Source organism: Pipistrellus hanaki (genome assembly GCF_964339955.1).
Source record: "Pipistrellus hanaki genome assembly, chromosome: 16".
NCBI lineage: Eukaryota > Metazoa > Chordata > Mammalia > Chiroptera > Vespertilionidae > Pipistrellus > Pipistrellus hanaki.
In genome coordinates, this window is record NC_140518.1 from 30,146,869 (window position 1) to 30,161,286 (window position 14,418).

Sequence of the window (14,418 nt, forward strand, 5' to 3'; positions counted from 1 at the left end):
GGCGCGCGGCTGGCGGAAGTCCCGGCTGGGGAGGGTCACCTGACCGTACAGGGGGCTAGACATGGCGTCGTGCTTGATTGCCGGCGAGCGGCTGGTGCGCGCTTTGGCCCCTGGCGGGGAGCTGGAGCCAGAGCAGCTTCCGCGCAAGCTGCGGGCAGAACTTGAGGCCGCGCTGGAGAAGAAGCACAAGGGTGGTGACCGCCCCAGGGCTCCCGCACGCCTGGTTCCCTTCCGCCTGATCCGGGATCTGCACCAGTATCTGAGAGAAAGGGGTGAGACCCAGTCTCCAGTCCGGAGTTGCCTCCTTTTTTTCCAGAGCCTGTTCCCTCTTGAGGTCTTGATCGCACCTCAGGCGTCTTTATCCATCACTCTCCTTCGCCCGCGGAGCGGTCATCATGGAGCCAACCCAAGACTCGGCTCATAAATCCCAGAGCAACCTGCTCCCTTCACAACGTCCATAGTGGTTCCCACTGGATCGCAACGTTTACTTGTGCCGTTTCTGCTTTCTTGGGAGCCTCCACTTCACGTCCAGGCCCAAGTAGGCCCACCTGACCTTTGAAAAAGTCCCCAAGTCCAAACCCAGTACCATTTCACAGGTTCAGTTTCTTTTAGGCCACATTAAGCGTAGTGAGCTTGGCCTGTTTGCGAATCTGGATTTCTTTCCATTTCAGAAGTAAAAGTAGTCAAATCTGACTCCTTTTTTGTTGTTATTGTTGTTGTTGTTAATCCTCATCGGAGGATATTTTTCCCATTGATTTTTAGAGAGAGGAAGGGAGGGAAAGAGAGAGACATCAATTGGTTGGTTACCTTCTCCCAGGCGCCCCGACTGGGACCCACCTACGTGCCCTTGACCGGAAATCCAACCCGAGACACTCCAGGCTGGTGCTCTAACCACTGAGCACACTGGCCAGGCAAATCTGGCGTTAAATAGGATGCTGGAAAGCTGTGTGGAAAGGTCCGAACTGGGAGTAGCACCTGAGCTCTAATCCTAGCTCTGCCACTGACTCCCTTTGGAGGAATCATTTCTCTTCCTTGGATCTCAGTTTCCTTAACTGTAAAGGGAGGAAATAGGACACAGGGGCTTGTAAGGTGTTTTGCTAAAAATAGCATTGCCTACCCAGAAGTACAAAGGATAGACTGCTTAACTACTGGAACTAAAAAGGACCTTAGAGATCCTCTAGTACAATGTCCTCTGAGTAGTACACACCACTGTGACTAACTTAATGAGGGCAGTTCTATGGTGGCCACAGAAATGACTTGCCCTGCAGGCAAATGTAAATGGCCTACGTGTTAGCTGTGACATTGCCAGGGTAACTGAGTGCTGACAGTTAAACTCAGCTGTGCAGCAGTAGGAGATGATTATGTGGCCTTGTCTTGTCTTCTTCCCCCATTGAAGATGAATGGGCATAGCAGTGGCCATGCTTTATTTTAGCAGAAAGACTAGATGCTTCTCTAACCCTTAATCCTTCGACCTCAGCTCTATGGATCATTATGTCTGTGGAAATCTTTTCTCCCCAGGTTCCACACTGTACCTTCATGAGCTCCTAGAAGGCAGTGAGATCTATCTCCCAGAGGTGGTGAAGCCTCCTAGGGTATGTAAGGGGTATATTTGTGAGAGTGGGTTTTGGCTGAATTGAGCTTATTTGTGATACAACTAGATTTATAGGTCAACTTTTGAGTTCAAATTTTGTCTTTTAAATCCTTGGGAGCTGAGGTGAGGGGAACCAGATATTGGTCCTCCATGTTTGACATAAAAGTTTCCAAAGCAGTAGAGTCGGGTGAACTGGTACATGGGTCTCCTAGTACCCTTAGCAGTGCTTTGTCCCCTGAAACCAATGACTGTGACATGTTTTCTAGCAACCTGGGAATATCATTCTTCTCATTTGATTTTCCTGCCTCAGAACCCAGAGCTAGTTGCCCGTCTGGAGAAAATTAAGATACAGCTGGCCAATGAGGAATATAAGCGGATCACCCGCAATGTCACCTGTCAGGTAAGGGCCTGCTCTTCAATACATGGACTGAGTAGCCCCAGAAAGGAGGGCACTGTGCTGGGAAGAGGCACAGAGAAAAGAAACAACATGGTTTGTATACTCTTCAGGGACCAAAGCAGCTCTGTGTTACATAAAAACCAAATATAATTACGAAGGGAGGGAGGGAGGGAGGGAGGGAGGGAGGGAGGGAGGGAGGGAGGGAGGGAGGGAGGGAGGGAGGGAGGGAGGGAGGGAGGGAGGGAGGGAGGGAGGGAGGGAGGGAGGGAGGGAGGGAGGGAGGGAGGGAGGGAGGGAGGGAGGGAGGGAGGGAGGGAGGGAGGGAGGGAGGGAGGGAGGGAGGGAGGGAGGGAGGGAGGGAGGGAGGGAGGGAGGGAGGGAGGGAGGGAGGGAGGGAGGGAGGGAGGGAGGGAGGGAGGGAGGGAGGGAGGGAGGGAGGGAGGGAGGGAGGGAGGGAGGGAGGGAGGGAGGGAGGGAGGGAGGGAGGGAGGGAGGGAGGGAGGGAGGGAGGGAGGGAGGGAGGGAGGGAGGGAGGGAGGGAGGGAGGGAGGGAGGGAGGGAGGGAGGGAGGGAGGGAGGGAGGGAGGGAGGGAGGGAGGGAGGGAGGGAGGGAGGGAGGGAGGGAGGGAGGGAGGGAGGGAGGGAGGGAGGGAGGGAGGGAGGGAGGGAGGGAGGGAGGGAGGATTACAATACTTCCGGGAATAAAAAGGGCTGAGCCAGACTAACAAGTGGATACTCTCTGGGCTGCCTCGGATCTGCTTCCATTCTGAAATCATTTGTTTTTTCTTTTCCCCAGGATTCAAGGCATGGTGGGATTCTAAATGACCTGGGCAAGGAAGGTGAGAGACTAGGAGATTAGGTGCTAAAGTCTCTCCCTGTGAGGGCTGTCATGACGTTCCTTCCCACCCCAGTGCTCTGGGGTTAAGCCTGAGCTACTCAGGTTTGCTGGTTAAGGGAGACCCAGTAGAAGGGGGAGGCAGATATAGAGATAAGAGGACCTCCTGGAGTATGCTGAGCTTAGGGTTTCTTCCCTGGGTTCCTCCCCAAAGTGAGGTCAGTGAAAGCTGTGGTCATCACCATCTTCAACTTCATTGTCACGGTGGCAGCTGCCTTTGTCTGCACATACCTTGGAAGCCAGTACATCTTCACAGAAATGGCCTCGGTGAGTAAGCACTGGGCAGGGTAGGGCGCTCCAGGTGAGGGTTAATGGGAAAGGGAGGATGTATGTGAAAATGCCTTGCATAAGTTAGGTAATGAACAAATATTTGTGCAATAAACAAGAGGAGCATTTGATAAGCCAGTCAGAGAAAGATAAATATCACATGGTCTCACTCATTTGTGGAATATAATGAACAACCTAAACTGATGAACAAAAACAGATCCAGAGACAGAGAAGCATCGATCAAAACCGTCAAACCTCAGATGAAAGGTAGGGGAGGGTGGGGATAAAAGGAAAAGATCAACCAAATAACTTGTATGCATGCAAATAAGCTAGCCAATGGACACAGATACCAGGGGTTGAGGGCATGAAGGGGGAAGGGGGGCAATTGGGGGATAAGGACACATATGTAATACCTTAATTAATAAAGGGGGGAAAAAAGGAGCATTCGAACCTAATAGTCTTGGGGGTGGTCAATAACCTCTGGAGAATTCAGATCCTCTTTTCTTTCTTTCCCGCCAACTTATGGGCTGGGTTGGGGTTCTCTTCATCCTTATTAGAGGGGTTGGAGGCTCAGGGCTGGTGGCTGGCCTTCATCCCCTGAGCCCGGTGTTTTCCCTCCCCAGCGGATACTGGCTGCAGTGATCGTCGCCTCTGTGGTGGGTCTGGCTGAGCTGTATGTCATGGTGCGGGTGATGGAAGGCGAGTTGGGAGAGATATAACTGGTGCTTCGCCATCAAAGTCTGGAGACGGTTTGGAGGGGCTCCAGGCTCCCAGCTGCCGATCACTGACTCTCTGTCAGTCCATCAGGTTCTTTGTACTCAGCTCTGGTTAGTCAGGGCCACACCAAGGCCACCTGCTCTTTGTGTGGACACCCTCATCCTCTGTCAACTGCCAGAGGCAGCAGTAGAGAAGACTCTGACAACTGAACAGAACTGGTCTGTGGGTACCTTCTCCTGGTCCTGATGCCTGTCTGCCTTCTCCGGCCCAGTCCAGGGACTGCTGGGCCTGGGGTTTTCCATCGGGAGTAAATAGAACCCAGGCCTTCCCGGAAGTAGGCCATGCTGCCTGAACTTGCCCAAGTGTACAGAGCAGTCGTCACCCTTGTTCCACACATCCTGGACACTGGCCTGTAACTTCGTTCTGAAGCCTCCAGACAAGCGGAAAAGATTCCCTTTCTCCCGGTTATGGGGAAGAACTGATCGGAGGACATAAAACAAGAAGAGGAAGATGGGTTGTACAGAACGGCAGAGCAGGAAATAAGGCAGCTATCTTTTTGGAATCTTAGTTTCTGTCTACATTTTCTTCCTTCTGCTTGCCTTTTAGGTTTTCTATATGCTTTTGCCTGTCTCTACCACCCACCTTCTTATACTTTCCATCTTCTCATCCCCTTTTGCTCTGTCTCCAAAAATGAAAACAATTCAGGTCGCAAAACAGTGTTTCTGCTTTTAATTGCAAAATCCCTTGTGCTTGTTTGTGTTTGTGGGGAGAGTGTGCCTACTGTGAGATTGCCTCAACTAGTAAAGGGAGGGACAGGGATGATTTTCATATTTAACTACATATGAATATGAATAAACATACATGAGTATCTGTGCATAATATATACATTATGAATATGTAAACATTTTTATATGTGAGCCTAATACAGAATGTTTTCTGTGGGGTTCTTAAACATGTTTAGGTGAGTGTGGAAAATAGTATGTAAATGCTCCCAGTTGACTAATTGTTTTACATAGTTGCTTTTGGTCTTTACAGCAGTCCTGAAGGTTAGAAAAAGGAAATGGTCTTAGGCCCCTTTTCCAGATGACAAAACTGAGGCCGAGAGAGATCAAATGATCTGTGTTCCTTCCTCTAGTAAATGGAGTCAAAAACTCCAAGATGGTCCTGAAGTCTCTGTGTAATGTTAAACTTCCAGAACTTAGATTAGTAGTGTGATGATAGAATCTGTATAAAGCACAATAAATATTTATTGTATTCAGTGTACTTTTATTTCAAATCTGTGAGAACACAAAAGCCCAAAGACTTTCATAGTTCTGAAAATTGTGCGGAGTGTTTCTGATGGTAGAGTCCATCTTTCCATTTGTTCATTGTCTCCCCCTCTCCGTTCCCAGGCACTCCTCTATTCTTAGAAATTATATCCTCATTGGCTCAGTAGACATTCCCTCCACATGTCTGCCCGTTATAGCAAGTCTGAACCTGTCGTGGCAGTATTCTGCATGAGAGAGGAGGAAGTTTTAGGCCCTTCTGTTCACCATAGATCATGTTGAGAATTCCTAGAATTTCTGTTTTTGGTTGGCAGGAATGAAAATGGGGAAAAAATGTAGGTGGCATTTTACAGTGTTTCTGGCAACCTAAACTTTTGCCTTTTAATATTTGCATTGATTTCAAAGAGGAGGAGGGGGGCAGGGAGAAATAGAAATATCAATGATGAGAGAATCATTGATTAGTTGCCTCCTACATGCCTCACCCAGGATTGAACCCAAAACCCCAGGCATGTGCCCTGACTGGGAATCGAACCTCAGCTTCCTGGTTCATAGGCTGGTGCTCAATCACTAAGCCACGCCAGCCCGGCAACCTAAACTGTTTTAAAATTAAGTTTTAAAAGCTTTGTGGAGATTCCTGGCTCTCATTTCCAAAACTGAGAGGAGACCAGTATTATCATCCCCATTTTCAGGCTCAGAGATTAAGAGAGTTTCGAGGTTACTTAGCAATGCCAGGGCTGCAGAGCAGCTCCAGAACAGGAGGCAGCCAGATTGTCCTGGAACAAGTGGGGTCAGGGAAGGAGTTGCCAGCAGAGGTTCCCACCTCCCCAGGGTCTGTCGGAGCCCTAAGCCCTTCAATTAACTGTCCCTCTTAACTAATCCCAGCAGAAACCTGGATAATACCCCCCACCCCCTCGAATCTGTGGAACTTGGCCCATTTAGAGATTGGAGATGGGGATAAATTTCAAAAGCAAAGGGCCTTCTCATCCCCATTCATTTGTCTCACACAACAATCCAGATTAAGGTACAGAGTTTGGGTTTTATTTGGAGATTAGTTGGTATTACAGATGACAGTGATACCAAAACCCAGTGCTGCCATGCACACACCCCCTACCCTATTCAAATCTGTCAGGTTCTCTCCCACACCCCCAGATCAGAGGGCAACCAGTTTGATCTTTATGAAAATTAAATCAGTGTAAGCTACATGCTCCTGTTTTTACTTTTTTACTTTAATATCACTTCATCTTCAGATCCAAGCCTCTGATTAATTTGTCCAGGAGGTCAAATTAATTAATTTGGTAGGAGGTCAGGAGAGACCCTCAACTATGAAAGGGTTGGTCCCTTGCAGTCTAGAATTTGGATCAGCACACTCTCCTCTCCTAGCTCACTTAGCAGTTAGGCGCCGGCCTGAAGGTGAGAGGCAGCTGCCTGCCCAGTTTCCTTTAGAGGGAGGAGGTGTCTTTGGCTTGGGTGAGAAGAGTTGGGAACCAAGCCTGGCGGGACAGGTGGAAAACACGACCCCCATACCTCATCCCTCTGAAGGTCTCTCCTGCCAAGACAATGGGTGCATGCCTCAGGAGGTGCAGGGTGCTGGGAAGCAGGTTCCATCTACTCCATAGGTCCCGCATCTAGGCTGGCCTGGAGGACAGAGGAAGGGAGGGATCCCTGAACTAAACTTCCTTCCCATAAGGGAATGCCCTTGTGTAAAAGAAAAGGGCATGGATTCACTTCTGATGGGTTGCAGCCCAAAGGGCAGGTGGGCTACAGGAGCTAGAGGTGGTAGTTTGCAAGTTCTGACCTAGGTTAGGAGTGGTCCAGGTTGGGGACAATGGCCGAGGCATAGATGAGTTCAGACAGGCTGCCCAGTGAGGTCTGGGGAGTAGCTTGCTCTGAAGAAAGATGGACCCCTGACGCCCCAGCTGGCCCCCAAGGAGCTACAGCTTTAGCCCCCACCCAGCCCTGCCCTGGACCCCAGCCAGGAGCCGAACAGGAGGCATGTTGACACCCTGAGGTGCACTGATCTGTGCTGTTGGAGAGTGGAAGCTGGCCTCGTGTTTGGGGCTCCTGAGGCTGCTGGAGGACATCTGAAAGAGAACAGGGTTTCTGGGGGGGCTCAGGCCTGGGGTTTAGGCCTCCTGGCTTCCTGTTCTTGATTCTCTTGGCCCGCCGGTTCTGGAACCACACCTGGGAAGGGAAGAAGAAGGGGTCTCTTCTGGCTCCAGTAGCCCCTCCCCTGAAGCACAAGGAATGCAGAACTTGGAGGCAGGATACCCGGAAGGAGCTGTGGGTCAAGCCCCGAAGCTGGCTGTATGAGAGTACCCCCACCCCGAGAGGGGGTCACAGCTCACCTGTATCTTAACCTCAGGAAGGCAGGTGACCTGGGCCAGATGCTCACGGGTGTCAATGTCAGGGTAGGGCCGTGCTGCAAACACCCGCTCCAACTCCAGCAGCTGTCCTCTGCTGAAGGTGGTCCGCTTTCTCCGGTGGGGACCCAACCCACTGGCATGGCCTGTAGGCCGAGGTGGAGATCAAGCCAGGACTCCCTTCAAGAGCCTCCACCCCAACCTCAAAGCCCCCAAGAGACCCTGAAGCATCTGCTGCCTGCCCAGATTTCCCCCATCATACCCTCCCTCCATCCTTCCCCTGCCTGCCCTTTTCCCATCGGATCACCTGTTGGCGATGCATCCACAGGGTTGGCCATGGAGCTGGCAGAGAGTGAGGAGCCAGAGGGCCATGCCCAGGCTGTGGCCACACCAGACTCCTCTGATGGGGTTTTATCCTGCTCAGAGGGCTGGCTCTGCCTCCAGGAGCGTAGAGGCTTATCACCCAGCTTGAGGAGAGACCGGTGGCCAGGGGCAGTGTTGGAGCTTGGCAGGGTATAGGTGGGGTAAAGTTTGGGGGCCCCTGCTCCTTCAGGGCTCCACAAAGGAAGCTGGACCCGCCGCCCCCCTCCCCCCCCCCCCCCCCCTTGAACTGCACACTCTGGTAGTCTGATCTGAAATCCTGGTGCTTAATAGTTCTCCCAGGATTCCTTCCAGGAAGCCAAAGAGATCCCTCTCTCCAGTGTTCCCAGGGCTTCAGCCAGGTGCTGGCTGCCTTCAGGGGGCAGTCCTGTCCCACAGCTGAGGACTGGGCTCCTTAGGAGTCCTCTGTCAATGGCCAGAGGCAGCAGTAGAGGAGACTCCGACAACTGAACAGAACTAGTCTGTGGGTACCTTCTCCTGATCCTGATGCCTGTCTGCCTTCTCCGGCCCAGTCCAGGCACTGCTGGGCTTGGGGTTTTCCATCAGAAGTAAATAAAACTCAGGCCTTCGGGAGTAAATAAAACCCTACTTCCCGGAAGTAGGCCATGCTGCCTGAACTTGCCCAAGTGTACAGAGCAGTCATCACCCTTGTTCCACACATCCTGGACGCTGGCCTGTAACTTCGTTCTGAAGCCTCCAAACAAGCGGAAAGGATTCCCTTTCTCCAGGTTATGGGGGAAGTGCCTGCTGAGGCTGGACGGGGTGCAGAGGATGACGGGACAGCAGCAGGGCTGGGAAGCAGCTGTCTCCACGAGATCTCCCTCAGAGCTCTGCTTTCATCTAACCCTTTCTCTCCGGCCCCTCAAAAGCCCAGCTGGGCTTCCTAGAGTCCAAGAACCTGAAACCGGAGGAGGTTCCACAGGGACAGCTGAGGGGTTTTAAGAAAAATATTTGTGCCCTAACCGGTTTGGCTCAGTGTATAGAACGTCAGCCTGCAGACTGCAGGGTCCCAGGTTGGATTCCGGTCAAGGGCATGTACCTTGGTTGTGGGCACATCCCCAGTGGGGGATGTACAGGATGCAGCTGGTAGATGTTTCTCTCTCATTGATGTTTCTAACTCTCTATCCCTCTCCCTTCCTCTCTGTAAAAAAATCAATAAAAAAAAATTTTTTTTAAAGAAAGAAAGATATTTGTATTTACAGTGAGTCCTTGGAAGTCTTCTGGGCCACTTTCTAAGAGATGTAGGAACACTGGCATTTCCTCTGGCATTTCCTTTCTTATCTCTCCTGACCTCAGCGCCTTGAGACCCCAGACAGAGTCCTCAAAGATAGGGGTCCCTAGGGGAGCACCAGTCCCCTAGGGACTCGGGTGTCTGAGATAACCACATTTCAGGCTCAAGATGACCAGAAAACTGAACCAGAAGCCCATCCCTTTCACCCCTTCTCTGTCCTCCAAGACCCTAGAGGTCAATTCCAGGAGGTAAATTAAGCCCAGAGCTGAGAGGAGGCACTTGGTGACTCCTGTCATCATCAGAGGGGTTCAAGCTCCTGCCTAGCTACTGGTGGGTTGTTGGGGCTGCTTAGCTCAGGAAGAGGGGTAGCACCCATGAAGCCTCCTCCAGCCGCAGCTTTGTGGTTCATTAGGAGGCCCTGAGCCCAACATGGGCCGGACACAGGAAGGCTCTTCTCTCCAAGCCATCCTAACAGCCCAGCTTCGCCTCCCTTACCCAGGCAGATCTTTGCCTCCTTCCTGTCTACCCCAGACAGGACAGTCATCTTAAACTCGGCGCCAAGGGATCTTTATTGAGCTGGGGGGAGGAGGTTCGAGGAGGAAGCAGCGGAGGGCCCAGCTCTATGGGCTCAGACTCCTACATCAGAGGCTGGGCAGCCCAACCAGTACTGGGCAATGTTCCGTGGGTAGGGAGGGCTCACAGTGTCCACTCGCTGTGTGCGAAGGTTGACTCGGTAGTACTTGTCTGGAAGAGAGGTTGCGGGGAGAGTGTGTGAGACCCAGCCAGGCCTTGCCCACGCCTGCCCTGAAACCCGGTCCCTCCTGGAAGGGTAAGTGAACATCACAATGCAGGCCAGGACTCCTGGCCTGGCTTTCTGGAGTCACTGCTCAGGGGCTGAGTTGAGCTCATGGGAACCAGAGAGAGCAGGGAGGGCCACGGCCGAACCCGCTCCAGGAGTGGCCGGGGCTCCTACCTCCGGAGAAGAAGTAGACGCTCTGGATGGGCTCGCATTTGGGAGGCGCAAGCAAGTCCAAGGCGTAATCATAGTTGTAGGCTCCCAGGTCACTCTCCTCACTGGAGAACAAGGACAGCCAGATTGAACGGGATTTCCGCTGGGACTTGGGGCTGTGGCCACCGCCGCCGCCGCCGCGTTGTGATCGGTAGCGTTTACGGTTGCGACGCTTAGACTTAGACTTAGTGCGCTTGGTCAAGGAGGAGCGCGGAGCGGAGCCTGAGATGTAGATCCGGCCAGCCATGGCTGCATCCACTTTCTCCGGCACACCAGGCCAGTCCTCGCTGATGGACTGGGGCGGTCTGGTACCACCTGTAGCAGGGAAGGGGTTCATGGGGAACCCTGAGAGCCTGGACCCCCCGCAGGGTAGTTCATCAGGTGACCAAGGACACAGCAAGCTAGCGGCAGAGGCCAGCACCCTGGCCTTCTGACTCCCTGTTTAATGCCCTTTCCCCTGGCCTCCCTCCCCCATGTCCCTCCCCGTTTACCTCAGCCACAGCCCCTCCTTTTGCTGGCTGTGCCCTTGGCCATGCTAGGCAAAGTCCAAGGTGTAGGGTCCAAGGGGAGGCCAGCCTTCCCCCAAAAGGTCAAAACAGATGCAAAGTCTGGCCTGAGCAAACAGCTTTCGATCGATAGCTCTACAAGCTGGTCTACCGTCACTCCCCCCTCTGGCCATCCCAGCCCTCCCTCTGTCTCCGGGGATCCCAGCCCTCCTGAAGGGGACACAGGACCTGCCCGCCCTCCATACCAGAGGGTCTGCTCCCGAAAAGAACCTCAAAGATGTCCTCCCAGCCGGCCAGCTGCATCATGGCAAAGTGTTCAAACACAGCTGAGACGGAGCTATCTTCACACTCCTCCCGGCTGGGCTGCTGCTGGAACTCGTACTCCCAGTACTGTTTCCCTGGGGAGGGATGCGCATGAGCAAGGCTGGAAAGCCCAGAGGCTGTTAGGCGCTCCAGGCCGGGGCAGGGTGGAGGGAGGACGGACATAGGCATCATCTAGGCCAGTCTCCCTCCCCCACAAAAAACTGAGCCTGCTCCACTGCCTGCTCATTCTCCCCTCTGCCCCCTGAGTACCCTTGAAGAAGTAGACCCGCTCCCGTCCACTGTAGCTGTGAGCGGGGAGGGCGAAGGCTGCATCCACATTGTCCGGAACGCCCGCGAAGCCTTCAGAGATGCTGCGGGGGTAATTGGGGTCCAGGACACCATCCTCGAAGCGCCAGTACTGACTTCCCTAAAGGGGGTGGGGAAGGAGGAGGGAGGTGAGGAGGTGGCTGGCTGGGCACAGAGGCAGAGTCCCCCATCCATGCCAGCAGTCTCAGTTCTAGACCTGTCACCCAGGTCCTGGAACGTTGGGCTTCCTTGACCTTACAGAGCTTCAGCCAGACACCAAAGGCTGGGACTCAGCCTTCTTGCCCACCCTGGTCGTCGGCACAACAGCTCTCAACTCCTGCCTTGATACCCTTGCCCCTGACCCACAGCCCCTGGGCCTGGCACCTTGAAGAGGTAGGTCTTCCCCTGACAGTTGATGCGGGTGAAGGCAGCATCAATGGGGCCCTCAATGCCCCAGACATCTTGGATGAGCTTGGGGTACCCAGGCCTCACTGCATATTCATCCAGCTCATAGCAGTACTTTCCTAGAGTGGAGGAGGCTGTGTGAGGGAGGGGATGTTCCTGGGGCAGACCCCCCGCCCCAAAAACCTGCCCCTGGAGTCACCTCGGAAGGCAAAGAGGGAACCATTCTTGAGGTCAGTGAAGGCATCAAAGGGCTTCCCACTGCACAGCTCCTCTGCTGAGGACTCGGGGATCTCTTGATCAGTGCTCTCAGGCCTTAGAGACTCCACAGCAGGCCCTGAGGTCTCCTGTTCTGGTCCTGGGGTCTCTTCCTCAGTGTGCAGAACAGGTCCCTGCTCAGGAGTATTTTCAGGGGCCTGTGGGTTACTGTCAAGGGGGGTGCTCTCTGTCTGTGTGGGGACACTGGGATATTCCGTCTCCGAATCGAGGCCATTAGCCCAGTACTCATCTTCTGGCATAGTGAATACATCCCCGCGGGTCACTGCAGGCAGAGTGGGTGGTGTGAGTGAGTCTCCAGCTGCAGAGGGGACCCCAGGCCCACCCAGCCATTCCGAACGCACCTTGGGGCTTGCACTCAGCCACGAAGTCGGCACAGCAGCTCTGGTAGTAAGAGCAGAGCTCATCACACTGGCACTTCTTCTCCGGGTTGAAGCCCTCGGTGCAGCGATCCTTGCATGACTCTGTGGGGAGGGAGTGTCAGTTGGCACAGCCAAGACCGGCCCATTCTTCCCCACCCTACATTAGCCCAACTGGCCACCAGCACCCTCCTGCACCTTGGTCAGCCAGAACAGCCCAGGCCAGCAGGGCCAGCATCAGAAGGGACCTAGTGGGGGCCATGGCAGGGCCTCTAGCCGTGAGCCTGGCTTCCTGGGTTCTGTGCTCTCTGCTCTGATGCCTGAAAAAGGGAGGGAGAGGTGGTGGGGGAGAGAGGGAGGGAACCAGAGGAGAGGAGCTGCCTTTCCTGCTGGTCTGTTTGTTCAACCTCTGGCCCAGCCCCCAGGCCTTGACCCGAGAGGTTGCTGTAGCACAGGGTCACATTCCCGAAACTCTGGGCTTGGGAGAGCCCAAAATAGGATCCTGGCCAAACCTGAGGTTATTTCATGAGGGAAATGGTACAGTGTGTCTGAAAGGCAGATAGAAGGCCTAACCCACCCCTGACTGGCTATGTGACCTTGGGCAATCTGCTTTTCCTGCTTTCGTTCTCTTTCTGGTAACATGAGACTAATAATACTTGGAAGATTATATGAGTTAAGCAGACAGAATGCCCAATGCCTAGAGTAGCCCCAACTTTAATCTCCATACATGGCATTGAACTATGATCTGTTTGGTCAGGCACACCCACTCATTGTGTATTCAGGGCAGTGAAGTGGGCAGGGGAGGAGGAATGCTGGGGAAATCTTTTTCTCAGAAAGGAACAAAGTTTCATTTCTGGGTTCATCCCTTGGGTATATTGATTTTTCCCAAGCTGGTCTTCACAACACAGGAAATTGAGTGACTGTGAACCCTTTGGACTGGATTTGATTCCTGAGTCTTCCGCTAGTTTACTGCTCCTGAGCAGGCCACTCCCTTATTCCCACCCTCAAGAGAGATCTGGTTCCCCCCATTCCTCCCACTTTAAGACTCACCCTCTAGCCGAAACCGGTTTGGCTCAGTGGATAGAGCATCGGTCTGCGGACTGAAAGGTCCCAGGTTCGATTCCGGTCAAGGGCATGTACATTGGTTGCGGGCACAACCCCAGTAGGGGGGTGTGCAGGAGGCAGCTGGTTGATGTTTCTCTCTCATCGATGTTTCTAGCTCTCTATCCCTCTCCCTTCCTCTCTGTAAAAAAATCAATAAAATATATTAAAAAAAAAAAGACTCACCCTCTACCCATAAAATGCCAACTAGTATAGAATGCCTGATTTTGTGCCTACTTTCAGGGGTCCACAGAATTCCTGAGGTCCTCCCGCCACCTGGAGAAAGTGATCCTCAGAGTTTCCAGCCGATTTTTTTGTTGTTGTTCTCTGATCAGAGGGGAGTGTGACTTCTGTTTTCCTTAGGCTTAAGCTGGCTCGCCTATTAAATGGGAACACTAATTCCTCCCTCAGAGGCAGGTTGTGAGGCTGAATTGGGAAACAGGCATAAACAGCCTCTAGAGTGGTACAGAATCGTTATTATGATCGCTTTATTTATTTTTTTATTGATTTTTTACAGAGAGGAATAGAGAGTTAGAAACATCAAAGAGAGAGAATCATCCATCAGCTGCCTCTTGCACACCCCCTACCGGGGATGTGCCCGCAACCAAGGTATATGCCCCTGACCGGAATTGAACCCGGGAACTTCCAGTCCACAGGCCAACGCTCTATCCACTGAGCCAAACCAGTTTCAGCTATTATGATAGTTTTAACTACTACCCTGTTTCCCCAGAAATAAGACAGTGTCTTATATTAATTTTTGCTCCCAAAGATGCGCTAGGTCTTATTTTCAGGGAGTGTCTTATTTTTCCATGAAGAAGAATATGGTACACATTTATTGTTAAATGAAAATAAAGGAAATTTATTACCTGTATACGGTACGGTAGTACAGTAGTTGTCAACACAAACCAGACAAACTGTGAATCCTACAGCATCAAGAACTTACTCATTTATTCAATGACAATCATGTCATCATCTTCTGGAACATCATCATAACAATCCAACTCCTGAATTTCCTGGTGAATTTCTTGTGACTCCATTTCTTTCAAAATCAG

The 14,418-nt window shown here is 52.5% G+C and overlaps 3 protein-coding genes across 3 annotated transcripts; 1 reads left to right on the forward strand and 2 right to left on the reverse strand.

Moving 5' to 3' along the window:
• The first annotated feature begins 24 nt into the window (after positions 1-24).
• Positions 25-5,130, forward strand: VMA12 (vacuolar ATPase assembly factor VMA12). Its single transcript, XM_084862276.1, has 6 exons — positions 25-272; positions 1,519-1,592; positions 1,902-1,991; positions 2,785-2,827; positions 3,038-3,150; positions 3,774-5,130. Exons 1-6 carry the CDS (start codon positions 62-64, stop codon positions 3,867-3,869), a joined length of 627 nt encoding a protein of 208 aa, XP_084718402.1. The 5' UTR covers positions 25-61; the 3' UTR covers positions 3,870-5,130.
• An 862-nt stretch (positions 5,131-5,992) lies between these two features.
• Positions 5,993-8,480, reverse strand: SEBOX (SEBOX homeobox; the record flags this gene model as incomplete). Its single annotated transcript, XM_084862285.1, is given in 4 exon segments — positions 5,993-7,313; positions 7,478-7,646; positions 7,648-7,694; positions 8,463-8,480. Coding segments are annotated over 4 exon segments (615 nt in total). The 3' UTR covers positions 5,993-6,932.
• Positions 8,481-9,655: 1,175 nt separating this feature from the next.
• On the reverse strand, positions 9,656-12,815 carry VTN (vitronectin). The gene is made up of 8 exons (XM_084862463.1): positions 12,464-12,815; positions 12,251-12,370; positions 11,833-12,171; positions 11,613-11,752; positions 11,193-11,349; positions 10,865-11,017; positions 10,078-10,428; positions 9,656-9,848 (listed from the first exon to the last, which is right to left on the reverse strand). Exons 1-8 carry the CDS (start codon positions 12,525-12,527, stop codon positions 9,733-9,735), a joined length of 1,440 nt encoding a protein of 479 aa, XP_084718589.1. The 5' UTR covers positions 12,528-12,815; the 3' UTR covers positions 9,656-9,732.
• Between the last annotated feature and the right edge of the window lie 1,603 nt (positions 12,816-14,418).